The 14,539-nt window shown below is 43.7% G+C and overlaps 1 protein-coding gene across 6 annotated transcripts in view; it reads right to left on the bottom strand.

Moving 5' to 3' along the window:
- The window catches only part of LOC138300185 (deleted in malignant brain tumors 1 protein-like), a 499,499-nt gene that overhangs the window by 19,525 nt on the left and 465,435 nt on the right, over nucleotides 1–14,539 (bottom strand). For all 6 annotated transcript variants that reach the window (XM_069239172.1, XM_069239171.1, XM_069239174.1 and 3 more), the window contains one exon: nucleotides 9,640–9,790. In XM_069239172.1, the coding sequence (XP_069095273.1) occupies nucleotides 9,640–9,790 (151 nt within the window). The remainder of the gene's footprint in view (nucleotides 1–9,639; nucleotides 9,791–14,539) is intronic.

Raw genomic sequence — 14,539 nt, forward strand, 5'->3', positions numbered from 1 at the left:
GAGTGGTTAGACAAACTCAACACTCCGCAGACTACTACAATGACTGCAGAGAAGTCAGAAAGGGAAGAATACCTGAATTTTGTGAGACTGGGTGTAGAAGCCATGGAACTAGTGGAAGGAACAATGGGGGTGAACAGACTAGAGTCATATACGGAAGCAGAATTGAGGTATCTGTGCCCCAAAATAACTAAAGAAGTGAGCAAGGTGCATCAGAGGTAGGCAAACCTGGCGCATAAATACGGCATAGACATTGCAAGTACTAAACATTTGAAAAGAATGCACAGATTAGACTTTGAGCCTAAAGATTTTGATCACGTGAGAACTACCGGAATGAAGGCACATCTTAAAGAAATACTGCAGAGTGCTCAAATTTGGAAAGCCTTAGAGAAATGGGATGGCAGATGGGCAAAGAAGAGAGATAAAGAGAAAGGTGATGGTCCGGAACCAAAGCAGGCTAAAGCCGCAGCGGACACAGGGACAATAAAAATGTTACCAATGAGAGAAACAGCCAGAGGGGTTCTAGTCTATGTACCGTGGTCTAGGGGTAAAATCCTGTCATTCACAAATGATTATCCCAGGTTGAGAGAGAAGCCAATAGAATGGTACCAGCAGAAGGACAGATTTGTGAAGCTTGTGAAATGTCTCTGGGAGGACTTGAATACCCTGTTTGAAATTATAGTTCCACCTGACTTATGGCTTGAGTGCAAGAGGGGCGTAGATTGGCCAACAGAGGAGCCAACAAGGGATAAGGTTACTGGACCACCGTCTGCAGAAGTGATGAGGTATTATCAGACAGTGATTGAGTTTTTGAAGCAGAAAGTGTAGCCGAAAGTAACTGATTGGCAGAAAATTGATCGAGCATCACAGGAGTCGATTCATGCTTACTATGAGAGATTGTTGAAAGCATTAAAACACTACAGTGGCACTGAGGTCATTGAGCCGAAAGACATGAATCATCTTGTGTTCAGGTTTGTTGAAGGGCTGATACCAGAAATTAGCCAGATGATTAAGAATCAGTTGATCTGTTGGCAAGCGAAGCCGATTGATGAGGTGTTGCAGTATGCGAAATACTGTAGTGACGAAATTGAAATAAAGCAGAGAAAGTTGAAAGAGAAGGTGATGGTGATGCAGATTAAGGCAGCGCAAGCAGGGATGCAGAGAAATGGAATAGCAACCGCAGGGAAATGGAATGTTTCAGGCACAACCAAGAGGTCGAGGACGAGCAGGTTTTGTGAACCGTGGTCCAGATATGAATACTATTGTAGTTCAAAATGATGTGCAGGGGATGAAAAGGGTGTCACAATGTCACGCGTGCGGGGGCGTGGGGCACTGGAACCGGGAATGCCCAATGGTGGTGCAGGATGGTGTTGTTCAACAAAGCAATTATGTCAGTACATTTCAAAATGTGAGGGGTCCAAAAATGAGGGGTCAAAATCCAAATTTCCAGAATAACATGGTGCAGATGCAGGGTCTCCAACCTGTGCAACAGATGCAAATGCCACGTGTTCAACCAGCACAAATGCAGCAGGCACAACAGCAGATTCCTATGGTACCTAGACAGCAAATGCAGACACCATTGGCTCCAATGGGACAGCAACAGGTGATGCTTCCTCAACAGGTCACAGGTCAAACGATGAGTCAAAATAACACAGTACAACAGTTCCCATTGCGTGGTGAGGATGGAATAAATGATGAATGGTCGGATGATTGTTCAGACAGTGAGGAGTGCAGACTTGCAGCGTCCCTAGAAGTAGACCAGAGGGGACTCTATGTAGAGGGAAAGGTGATGAATCATAAGGTTTCGTTCCAAGTTGACACAGGAGCTACATGCTCTACAGTCAGAAGAGCAGAGGTTGCGAAATTACTACTTTCGGGGTGTACCATAAGGGTGGTAGGAGTAGCAAATCAGTTCCTGACAAATCCGATTACAGATCCGGTCCAAGTTGGGATTGGTAACATCCATGGATTACACAAATTTGTAGTCTGCAACTCGAGTCCAGTATCCTTACTGGGAAGAGACTTAGGGCCAGATGTAGGTAGGCCCGAGATTGCGACTCGGAAATTGCGAGTCTGTCCGACAGACACTGTCTGCGACTCGCTATGGGATCGCAAAGACCCACCTCATCAATATTCATGAGGTGGTTCGCATTTTGTCACCCCATAGCGAGTCCCTGCACTCACAGGGATGGTGGCCTGCTGTAGTCAGCAGACCTCCATGTCTGTGACTGCTTTTTAAATAAAGCAGTTTTTTTTTTCATTTTGCAGCCCGTTTTCCTTAAAGGAAAACAAGTTGCAAAATGAAAAAAATACCGAAACCATTTGGTTTCGTTTTTTTCGGCATTCACAAAGGGGAATGGGACCCCTTCCCTTTTGTGAGTGAGTTACCACCAGTGTGACACTGGTGGTAGCTGCGAGTTGGTTTGCGAACGCATTCGCAGTCACAAAGCAACTCTGAATTGCGATGAGGTCGCAAATAGGAAGGGAACACCCCTTCCTATTTGCGAGTCGCATTCCCAAATTGTGAGTCGGTACTGACTCGCAATTTGGGAATGAGCATCGCATTCGGCCGTTTGCATGCCGCAAACTGCATTTTTCACAGTTTGCGACATGCAAACGGCTTCGTACATCTGGCCCTTACTGTGCAAAACAAGGTGTTTGATTACCTGTTCCAATGAAGGGATTGAGGTGCGGACAAGCAGTGATGATGAAGGGGACGATGGTCAGTTTCCAGAGTTAGAGACGGAGACCGCAAATGAGGAATACCCTTTGATAAACCTATTCCCGATGCTTACAGTGACTGACTTACCACCTGAGTTTCAGGGAACAGTGACAGAGAAAGTGTGGGACCTGACAGGAAAGGAAGTGGGATTAAAAAAAGGAGTAGAACCGGTTAAAGTAGAGGTACAGCCAAATGCAGTGTTTCCCCAGGTACCGCAGTAACACATGGCACAAGGCGTCCTCAATCAAGTAGTGCAGATAATTGCGGACTTTGTGAAGCAAGGGATTCTGAAAGAAGTGCTGAGTAGCCAGTGTAATTCACCAATAATGGGTCTGAAAAAGCCTTGTGGGAAGGTTCGAATTGTGCAAGATTTGAGGAAAATAAACAAGATTGTAGTAAAATGTTGCCCCATAGTGCCAAATCCAGCTGTGATTATGTTTCAAGTTCTGTGTGATGCAGAGTGGTTCACAGTTCCTGGATAAGGTTTACAGTTGGTGCATAATTCCTCAAGGGTTTTCTGAGTTGCCTTCCATCTTCAATCAGATATTGAAGAAGGATTTGGAATCGTTAGATTTGCCTTTCAGCTCGACTTTAGTACAATACATAGATGATTTGTTGATTGCGTCCAGAACAAAAGATGACTGTAGGTATGACACAATTGCCTTACTGAACCACTTGGGAAAGAACGGACATAAAGTGTCCCCAAAGAAGCTGTAATACTGTTAGAAAGAGGTGAAATACTTAGGTCACCTGATTGAGAAAGGGTCAAGAGAAATATCCAAGGAAAGGGTGACAGCCATACTGCAGATGAATCCCCCAACAACAAAAAGAGACGTTAGGATGTTTTTGGGAATGGTGGGCTACTGTCGTAAGTGGATCCCCAACTTCTCGATTATCTCTAAACCATTGGTGAGACTGACTGTCAAAGAAGTTCAGGATGGCCAGGGTGCCATAACCATGTCCGAGAAAGAGATGAAGGCATTCATGGAATTGAGGGAAAGTATGTGCAGGGCACCAGCTTTAGGTATGCCTGATTACACACAGCCTTTTGTACTGTTTTGTCATGAACGTGATGCTTGTTCTTTGTCTGTCCTGACACAGGGCCATGGAGGTGCAAACTGCCCAGTAGCATATTTTTCAGCTACTTTGGACCCAGTTTCAGCAGCCTTATCGGGTTGTTTGCGTGCAGCTGCAGCAGTTGATCAAAGCCTCACACAGTGTGAAGGAATAGTGATGGGACATCCTTTAACAGTAATGGCCCCCCATTCAGTTGAACTCTTGTTAACCCGAACCAAGACGCAGCACATGACAAATGCGAGATTGACAAAATACGAAACAATTATACTGGGGTCACCTAATGTATCCCTTAAATGATGTACTGTATTGAACCCAGCAACTTTACTTCCTATTGAAAATGCAGACATTGATGATGCCGAGGAAGTAGAACATGACTGTCTTGCGGTAGCAGATCTGTGCACCAAACTAAGACCTGATATTAAAGATACCCAACTGGAGGAAAAGGATTACATTATTTTTGTTGATGGTTCATGCCTGAGAGACGCAGTAGGAGTACTGAGAGCTCTTACAAGGGCATACCACGCAGCTGAGAACCTAAAAGTCACTATCTATACTGACAGCAGATACGGATTTGGAATTGTACATGATTTTGGCCAGTTATGGTCACAGAGGGGTTTCATGACCTCTTCTGGTTCTCCAGTAAAAAATGGCAAAAAGATTAAGGATTTGCTGCACGCGATTCAGTTACCTCTTGAAATTGCCGTGGTGAAATGCAATGCTCATGTTAAGTCACAAGATTTTGTGTCAATGGGAAACGGATATGCAGATCAAGTCGCAAGGTTTTGTGCATTGAACTGTATATCGTTTCGAGATCAGTGGGAATTGTTACCTGAAACTTAAAATGAAACATGCACAGGGAATGCATTAGGGGTGGTTAACACATTAGACTAGCTAAAATCCTTGCAGGGACGTGCCAGCAAAGAGGAGAAATGTTCCTGGCAGAGAATGCAATGCGTACAGAGATCTGATGACTTATGGGTTTCAGAGGAGGGAAAAATGGTTTTGCCAAACAGTCTTTTGTCAAAGTTGGCGAGGCTTTACCATGGTCAAACACATGTTGGGAGAGACGCAATGATTAGGTTTTTCAAAATCAATTGGTTCAATCCAAAATTTAGACAAGCTGCAGAAGTCATCTGTCACAGGTGCATCATCTGTCAGCAGATGAATGCGGGGAAAGGGACCGTGGTGAATTTGAGCCACGTTGGGAGAGCAGGAGGTCCATTTAGCAGAATGCAGATGGATTTTATTGAAATGCCTGCGTGTGGAGGATTGAGGTACATGTTGGTGATTGTGTGCATTTTCAGCCACTGGATTGAAGCTTACCCTACACGTAGGAATGACAGTCTCACGGTAGCAAAGCTGCTGCTTAGGGAGTTTATACCACGTTTCCGGTTCCCGATCTCTTTAGAATCAGATAGGGGCAGACATTTCGACAATGAGATGATTAAGCTCTTGTGTGCTGCATTAAACATTGAGCAGAAGTTGCATTGTTGTTATCGTCCTGAAGCATCCGGACTAGTGGAGCAGATGAATCGTACCTTGAAGTCGAGAATGGCAAAAATGTGCTCAGCTACCAATTTGAAGTGGCCAGATGCATTACCCTTAGTGCTGATGTCAATGAGAAACACACTTGACAAGAAAACAGGACTGTCTCCTCATGAAATTCTCATGGGCCGAGCTATGAGATTGCCTGCAGTGCCTGCAAATGCTCTTGTGAATATCACAGATGATATGGTGTTGGACTACTGCAAGGGTCTGGCTGACGTGGTCCGCTCTTTCTCTTACCAGGTGGAGGCTACCACATTGCCACCGATAAGTGATCCAGGTCACACCCTGAAAGCCGGTGACTGGGTTGTTGTCAAGAAACACGGACACAGGAAGTCGTGTTTGGAGCCACGTTGGAAGGGGCCGTATCAAGTAATACTGACAACTACTACTGCTGTGAAATGTGCAGGTCTTCCAAATTGGATACATGCCAGTCACACAAAGAAGGTGACGTGTCCAACTGATGAGGAACTTGAAGTGTCCAAATCAACAGCTGCAGAGAAGGAAGTCTCAGGGCCGGAGAGTATTCAAAGGGGAACTGAGACTGAAGGAGAGCCTGCTGAGTACGGCTTAGTCACTCAAGTAGCAAACGAGTTCCAGAGGGGTGACGGGGAGCCTATCTCAGCTGAGGCAACAGGGGAACCGACACAAAGAGAGGTTCTCCCAGAAGCAGACAGATCCATGTTTGAAATTGAGCCCATAACAGACCCTGAAGGCGAAGAAGGTGAAGTGGTAGGGGGCCAAAGTGTTCTGACTCCTCCTGAGTCACTTGCAGATCCATCAAGAGAAAACACCACAGCACAAGAGGAGGGCACTGTTCAACGTCCTGAAAGATCAAGCAGAAAGAAAACACTTAAAGGAGATAATTGGCCGGAGCCACAAGCTGCAGGAGAGAAAGTGATCCCTAATGAAACAATACAGGAAGAAGTTGACACAACCAGGAAAGAAGATCTTAGTGAAGGAGAGTTGCAGGGTGATCGCAAACTGAAAAGAAAGAGAGTTGCTAACAGAAGGTACGCAGGTCCTGAATGGGCATATGCAACATCAGCTAAATGGCAACAAGAATTCTTGGCGTTCTGTTTTGATCGAGAGGTTCCAGGTCAATACTACGGTACCTGAATTAAACTTTAGAAAGAGACTGTGTTAAATTGAAATTGAAATTGAAAGCTGAAAAGTTGAGAAAAGAGACTGATAAATTACTGGATGTGACACTGTTAACCTGAATTGGCTCTGAAAAACCGACTAAACCGCTTGCTTAGCGCAATTATTTAACGCCTGGGTCTAGGCAGGCGTTAGGGGACCTGTGCACACAAGCCCATGGTCAAACACCATGGAAAGAGCTCACAGGTGCCCTCCCTAAACCCCAGGAATGCCCCCACCCACACCAGAGGGACACCACAGGATGGGGGACCACATCCCAGGTAAGTATAGGTAAGTAGAGGTAAGTATATAATTTTTTAAGTGTCTTGGCCCCCCTTCATGGCACAGGATGCAATGTCCATGCCTAGGGGACCCTTGTCCCCTGTGCTGGTCATTGAGGTGGTGGGCATGACTCCTGTCTTTTAGAAGACAGGAGTCATCTGGTAGGGATGGTTTTGCATCATGAAATGACACTAGGCTGGTTAGAGTCATCTTTTTTTACTCTAACCAGCCTAACATCATTTTTTGGTGCAAAACCTTCTTCTCCCATACCTCCACCACCACCCCCACACGGCTTACCAAATTTCCAAATGACATTAGCTCACCCTTTTTACCAGATTGCGCCATTCCATTCCATAAATTTGGCGCCCGGCGGGCATCCTGGAATGGCACAAGCAAGTGCTATAATGTTTTACGTAAAACTGCGCAAAGGCAGTTTTGGGTCGAAAAGTAAAAATATAAGCCTTAGTGAGCAAAAGATTTGACAGTACTAGACATTTGCGAAAGAATAAAGGGGATTTAAGTAGTCAAGTGTAAACAGAAGCGTACTGTCAAACCCTTACGTGGAGGCTAAACATGATTTTGTTTACTTGTGTTGTCTCTTATCCCTTTGTGTGAATTGATGTTACAATAATGTCATTAGTACTCCAACTATAAACTAAAGCCTGGTACAGCTCCTCATCCTCCTTTGGCCCAGAGCACTGTGGAAGCAGAGATTTTAGTGATAAAAATCTAGATTTGATGATGTACGCAGTTTATAGATTAATGTGTGGTTTAACTTTGATTAATCAATGTAATAATGAAAACAAGTGTTTTATGAAATGGCCATCATCTTATGTAGGCCTGTGATAACTTAGCATGAATAGAATTATTTTAATTTACTCTGCACATATTTTCTCTAGTACGTTTCTTAACCAGTAAATGTGTTAACAGTGACATCTACAGGACTAAAGCATAAGCATATGCAAGGTTGTTGTATGATGTAATTAATTAAATGTTTTGATTGTTGTTTAAAATCTAAATATTCTCATTGTTAGAGAAATGTTATTAATGTGTGGGTCATTCCGACTCCCGCCGGCCACGGTAACCGCGGTGCCGGCGGGAGCCGCCAGAATACCGCTGCGCGGTCAGAAGACCGCCGCGGTTATTCTGTGTTTCCCGCTGGGCTGGCGGGCGACCGCCAGAAGGCTGCCCGCCAGCCCAGCGGGAAACCCCTTCCCACGAGGAAGCCGGCTCCGAATGGAGCCGGCGGAGTGGGAAGTGTGCGACGGGTGCAGTAGCAGTAGTGCAGTAGAATGTCAGTGTCTGCTATGTGTCCTCTTACGGGGGCCCCACGACACCCCTCACCGCCATCCTGTTCCTGGCGGTCAAAACCGCCAGGAACAGGATGGCGGTGAGGGGGTCGGAATCCCCCATGGCGGCGCAGCAAGCTGCGCCGCCATTGGGGATTCCTCAGGGCAGTGGAAAACCGGCGGGAGACCGCCGGTTTTCCGTGTCTGACCGCGACCAAACCGCTGCGGTCAGAATGCCCTTAGGAGCACCGCCAGCCTGTTGGCGGTGCTCCCGCCGACCCCGGCCCTGGCGTTCAAGGACCGCCAGGGTCGGAATGAGACCCTGTGTGTGTTTCCATTGAGGGTGGAAATGAATGAAACAATGTTAAATCACATATCCTGAGCATGAGTTCTTGATGAGGGGGAAACAAAGAATCCACAGACGAGACGGAAGAGAAGGAAGTCTAGGATACAAATGTATTAGTTTAGGGATTCAACAACCAATGGAAAACATGAATGATGTTTAAATGTGTAATTCCTATATATCTGTTTTAATTTTGATTGGTCATACTTAGCTCACCTTATGTTTTGTCCAATCATTTTCATTCATCAGTTTTAATGTTTGGTCACCACTTATTTTAATCAGTCATCTTTGAGAGGTTTGAGCCTGACTGTGAGAGCTTTAGCAGTTCAACCTTTGAGAGTTCATGTTCCAAATGCTTTAATGGTTTAGTGTAGTTTATGATCCAAAATCTAAACCATTACCCTATCTTAGCCTGTATTCCAATGCTGATTACTGAGGGTGTCCCTCTGATGAAGCATCCGAACTTGCTGATTTTGTAGTGCAATTGGGTAACATATGAATTGTACTTGTTATGTGTTTTGTTTTCCAGGTACCAACTGCAACTCACTGAATCAACTGCTGCTAATGATTTTTGACACAACCCGAGTTAGATATTTTTCTAAATTTGTGTTACTAAAACTTTTGCATGAAGTCCAATATGTTTAATGCTAATTAGTGGTTAGTGAGGAAAAGGTTGTCTTCACATGCTCTCAAATTGTTATTGATGTTTTATCATTTGTTCTGATGTATTTGATTACTTTAGCACAGATTTTGGTGCTATGTTCTTGTGTTATAATCATTGAATTGATTTGCTTATTTGCTTTGGTTAAACTCAGATACATGAGGCATTCTAATCAGTCTTTGCAGACTCTCTATATGTATCATTTGTGCTTGAGAATTATTTTCGTGACTTTAGCATTGTTGATATAGGGAAACAAAATTGTTAACCTTTTTACTAAAACTGGTGTGGTTATTGAAGTACTATGAGATTGTAGATTCTATTGATTTTATATTGTTGTGATAATTATGACGTCCTGCAATTGACATCCCCGCTATACAATGTCGGTTCGGTCCAATCGGCCTGATGCGTGAAACCTACTATCTGATTTGAGGTAATAGCTTAGGTTTCTCCGCATGTTCACAGCTCTCACTGTTTTTGTAGTTCGCTACAGCGCATTGCTTCTTCAGAAATTTCAAAATCACAACCCTCTAATTTACTGAATAAACTACACCTCTGTCTTTGGCCCCTGGACCGTTTTACTCACTGCAGGTTGGGGATAGAAAGATGAATCCGGAAGTTGTTTCGCGCTTGTATCTGCCACACACAACGGGCGTTGTTGGGATAATGGCCTGGATAGAACGGACTGAAAAGCGTCCCGGATGGCTCTAAAAGGATTCCACCACATGGATAGGAGGCTGTAGGGAAAACAAGACAAAATAATTGCATAAAATACCTATTTTCTGGTTAAACCTGTCTCAAATTCTGAACAGGTAAAGTAAGGAACCATAATTTTATTTTGTGGTTTAAATTAGGTCGGGAGAAGATTAAATTGCCCTAAAGGCATTCAGCAAAGTTAAAGATGTTTTCACTGTGCAACAATGTAGCATTTTAAAACATGTTGCCCATTTTAAATTCAGGTAAAACCATTGTTTCTTCCTCACTTAGCCCTAGCAATCATGGGAAAGTTTGAAAAGTCTGCAATTGTGACCACAAAAGTTCATGAAATATATGAAATCTAGCAAGTTTTTACTTAAAACATCAAGGTGCACTTAATATAACAAACAATGGCAATGCAAATAGACCTATGAGAGATGTTTTGGGTTTGTAATTTTATTTAGTTATATAGTATGGTATGACCTGTAATTGTATAGTTGGGTATGGTTTTTCATTGTATAGTATGGTATGACCTATTATTGTGTAGTATGATAGTGTGTGGCCATTTGAGGCATGGAGTGGTTTGATACTGTATGATATCGGCTGTGGGCTGTAATTGTAGCCTAACTTTGTATGTATAGTATAGTACTCTATGGTCCATCAATGTATGGTATGGTATGTTATGGTATGGTATGAAATGGTATGATATGCTATGGTATGGCCCGTCATTGTATAGCATGGGATTGTATGGACTGTCATTGTATGATATTGTATGGTATTGTATGCCCTGTTTATGCATACCATGATATGGTTTGGTCTTTTATTGTACAGTATGGTATGATATGGGATGTACGTGTAGAGTATATTATGGTATGGTATGTCATTGTCTAGTGTGGTATGGCCTGCCATTGTATAAGATGGTATGGCTTGTCAATGTATGGTATGGTATGTTATCGTGTGGCCTACCCTACAATTACTCATCATGGCATGATATGTTGTGGTATGGCCTGTCATTGTATGTAATAGTCTATGGGTATAGTGTTGCCCTGAAAGATATATAAGCAATATTGTAGTAAGCATTGCTTTTGGAAAATGAACAAACTGTATTTAAACATTATATTGGTCTATCCCTGCAGTATCACCCTATAGCTTTTCAACATTAAATAAGTCCAAGAATACAGTGTTAGTGCAAAGAAGAGGCACAGCAGACAAAAACATGCAATGGCACAAACTTCCTTCGATTGCTACAGTATTAATGCGAAGAAGAGGCACAGCAGAAAAACATGCAGTCACACGATATGCTTCAATTGAAAGGTAAAATTGAATGTTTAAAAGCAAGACAATGGTTTAAAAAAATAGTCATTGGCTATAGTGTCCATCTGGAAGATATAAAAGCCACATTGTAATAAACACTGCATTTGGAAAATGATCAAATTGCTTATAAACCGTAAATAGGTCTGTTGCACTATTGCCTTGGAGCTTTTAAACATTAAATACATCTTTGGTTATAGTGTCAAAGTAGTTCATCCAAAGGATAAGAAGGGAAGCACACTAATGAAGACATTTTTCAAGACTTGGTCCATGCTCCATTGAAGGGAAAAGCATTTGAAGCAAGAACGTGAAAACCAGCATCTGCTGACGATTGAGAAGCAAGGAAATGAGGGTGATGATGAAGCCGAAAATGGGTGAGCTCTAAGCACCCTTTACGGTTAAGGTAACAAAACATTCTGCAAGCAACAGCACAAGCTGTGTCTCAAGTGAGATCTAATAATAAATATAGTCAATCTGATTTTTTTTCTATCAGTCTGGTTTCTTTAGGTGGCTTTAAAGTGAACTGATACCTTTCAAGGTGTCTAAATGAACTTCAGGATAATTAAAATGGATTGAGGACAAAAAGTAAGTCAATGTTTGAGTACCATATGTTCTTCACCAGTGAAGTGAAAACATGTTTAGACAGGTTTACTAGGGTGTTTCATTGTATTTTCTGTCATGTCTTCTACTGTGTTTGTCTTTTCCCATGACCCACATTGCTTCCCTTGCTTTGGCACTGCCTCAAGCGAGTTTATTGATAAAGAGAAGGGTGAGAATTTATAGCAATTCTGGAATAATCCAAATGTTGACTTGGGGAGTGTTAGGCCAGAAGTTTCCAAAGATCAGTTTATTTTTGAGCATATGGAAGTCAATGGAGGTTTATTGAGACCATAATACATTAGAACAATGAATACATGAAGAAACAGCAGAAACATCACTCATATCATGATTTTGGAACCTTTGAAGTTGGTGATAAAAGGATGCTTATGCATGAATAACCTGAAGAAATAAACAGAGAGCCAAGACCAATATGGTAGCTGTTGGACTTTTGCTTATGCAGGGTCATCCCCAGTCTTTTTGCCTCCTGCCTCCTATTTTTTTCGGACCTGTTGCTGTTGGCTTTTCAACTCTGAGCACTTTACCACTGCTTACCAGTGCAAAAGTGCATATGCTCCCTGTGTAAATTGTATATAATTGGTTTATCCCTGATTGGCATATTTGATTTACTAGTAAGTCCCTAGTAAGGTGCACTAGAAGTGCCAGGGCCTGTAAATCAAATGCTACTAGTGGGCCTGCAGCACTGGTTGTGCCACCCACATAAGTAGCTCTGTAATCATGTCTCAGACCTGCCACTGCAGTGTCTGTGTGTGTATTTTTACACTGTAAATCCGACTTGGCAAGTGTACCCACTTGCCAGGCCTAAACCTTCCCTTTTCTTACATGTAAGGCACACCTAAGGTAGGCCCTAGGTAGCCCCAAGGGCAGGGTGCAGTGTATGGATAAGGTAGGACATATAGTAATGTGATTTATATGTCCTGACAGTGAAATACTGCCAACTTCTTTTTTCACTGTTGCAAGGCCTGCCTCTCTCATAGGATAATATGGGGGCTACCTTTAAATATGATTAAAGTGTAGATTCCCCTAGAGAGTAGATGGACATGTGGAGTTTGGGGTCCCTGAACTCACACTTTAAAAATACCTCTTTTCATAAAGTTGATTTTAAGATTGTGCGTTTGAAAATGCCACTTTTAGAAAGTGAGCATTTTCTTGCTTAAACCATTCTGTGACTCTGCCGTGTTTGTGGATTCCCTGTCTGGGGCAGTTTGACAGTTGGGTTGTTTTTCACCTCGCACTAGACAGTGACACAAAGGGGTCTGGGGTGTAACCTGCATTTCCTGATTAGCCATCTCTGCTAGGAGGGAGGGGTGGAGTGGTCACTCTCATCTGAAAGGACTGTGCCTGTCTCTGACATTGCCGGCTCCAACCCCCTGGTTTGTGTCTGAGGCCTTGCCTGGGCAAGGCAGGATATCACAAGTAGGTGTGAGTCCCCTTTGAAGAAAGGTGTCTTCAAAGACTAAAATGGGTACAAGAAGGGCACCCAAATCTACAGACTTTAGAAACACTTCTGGAACCAAGAAGAACCTCTGCCTGGAAAAGAGCTGATAGCTGAGGAAGAAGTGCTGCCCTGCCTGTGACTGTGCTTTGTGGAGCTTTCCTGCAGTGCTGCTTCTGCCAGAGTAAGAGGGCAAAGACTGGACTTTGTGTGCCTTCCATCTTGTGAAGAAATCTCCAAGGGCTTTATTTAGAACTTGCCTCCTGTTGTTTGAAGTCTCAGGGACAGCAAAGACTTCTCTCTGCCAGCACCTGGGGTCTCTGGAGAGACTCCTGCTCTGACAAGTGGTGCCCTATCCAGTCCCTGGGCCCTTGAAAGGAAAGCTGGTAGAAATCCAAGGGAATCGACTTCGGACGATGCCGGACCGACGCCCGCTGCTGAATCCGGTAACGCCACCTACACCTGATGCCGTGACCTTCGCTGGAACGCGACGCTCTTCGCAGGCCCGACGCCGCAGCAGCTCCGCTGAAGCCCGCGACTCCATGGAAGTCGCCGCACCACGTCGTGACCGACCCCGCTCGAAGTGCACAGATTCAACGTTTCGCACAGACGCCGCGACTCCCGCGCATCGGCTTGTTTTCACTCTTCACCAAAGGTACTGTACTTGGGGGTCTACACAACTCCGTGTCCGGCGCCGCTGGTGCCGGCTCGTTGGGAACGACTCCGTCACGACGCCGTGTCAACATCTCATTGAAGCATTTTTGTTTCTAAGCGCTATTTTTGAGGTTAATCTTTAAAAATTCATAACTTGACTTGTGTATGTTGGATTTTTGTCGTTTTGGTCTAGTTTTGTTTAGATAAATATTTCCTATTTTTCTAAACCGGTGTTGTGTCATTTTGTAGTGTTTACATGAAGTTACTGTGTGTGTTGGTACAAATACTTTCCACCTAGTGCTCTGAAGTTAAGCCTACTGCTCTACCAAGCTACCAAGGGGGTAAGCAGGGGTTAGCTGAGGGTGATTCTCTTTTACCCTGACTAGAGTGAGGGTCCTTGCTTGAACAGGGGCTAACCTGACTGTCAACCAAAGACCCCATTTCTAACAGTAGCACTGTTCTCACCAGTCAGCCCGGCAGGAAAGTGTAATACTATGTACCCAGCGGTCAGCCTGAAGAGAACATTGTAATGCACTTGGTGAGGATACCACTGGTGTGATGGGGGCATGCTCCCCGGGAATCATCCATCCAACAAACTCATAATGGGGCCTAAAAAGTGACTAGAATAAAAAAAGTACCCAACTCTCCTTATTCTACATTGTTCCTATCTGCTACAGTGGTTGTCATTAAAGATATCTGGAAAAAGCTGTGTTTTAAACAGGGGGGAAAAGCAATTATATCACCCAAATTACACTTGACCTGAGACCATGAT

This window comes from Pleurodeles waltl, chromosome 6, assembly GCF_031143425.1.
Source record: "Pleurodeles waltl isolate 20211129_DDA chromosome 6, aPleWal1.hap1.20221129, whole genome shotgun sequence".
NCBI classification, from domain to species: domain Eukaryota; kingdom Metazoa; phylum Chordata; class Amphibia; order Caudata; family Salamandridae; genus Pleurodeles; species Pleurodeles waltl.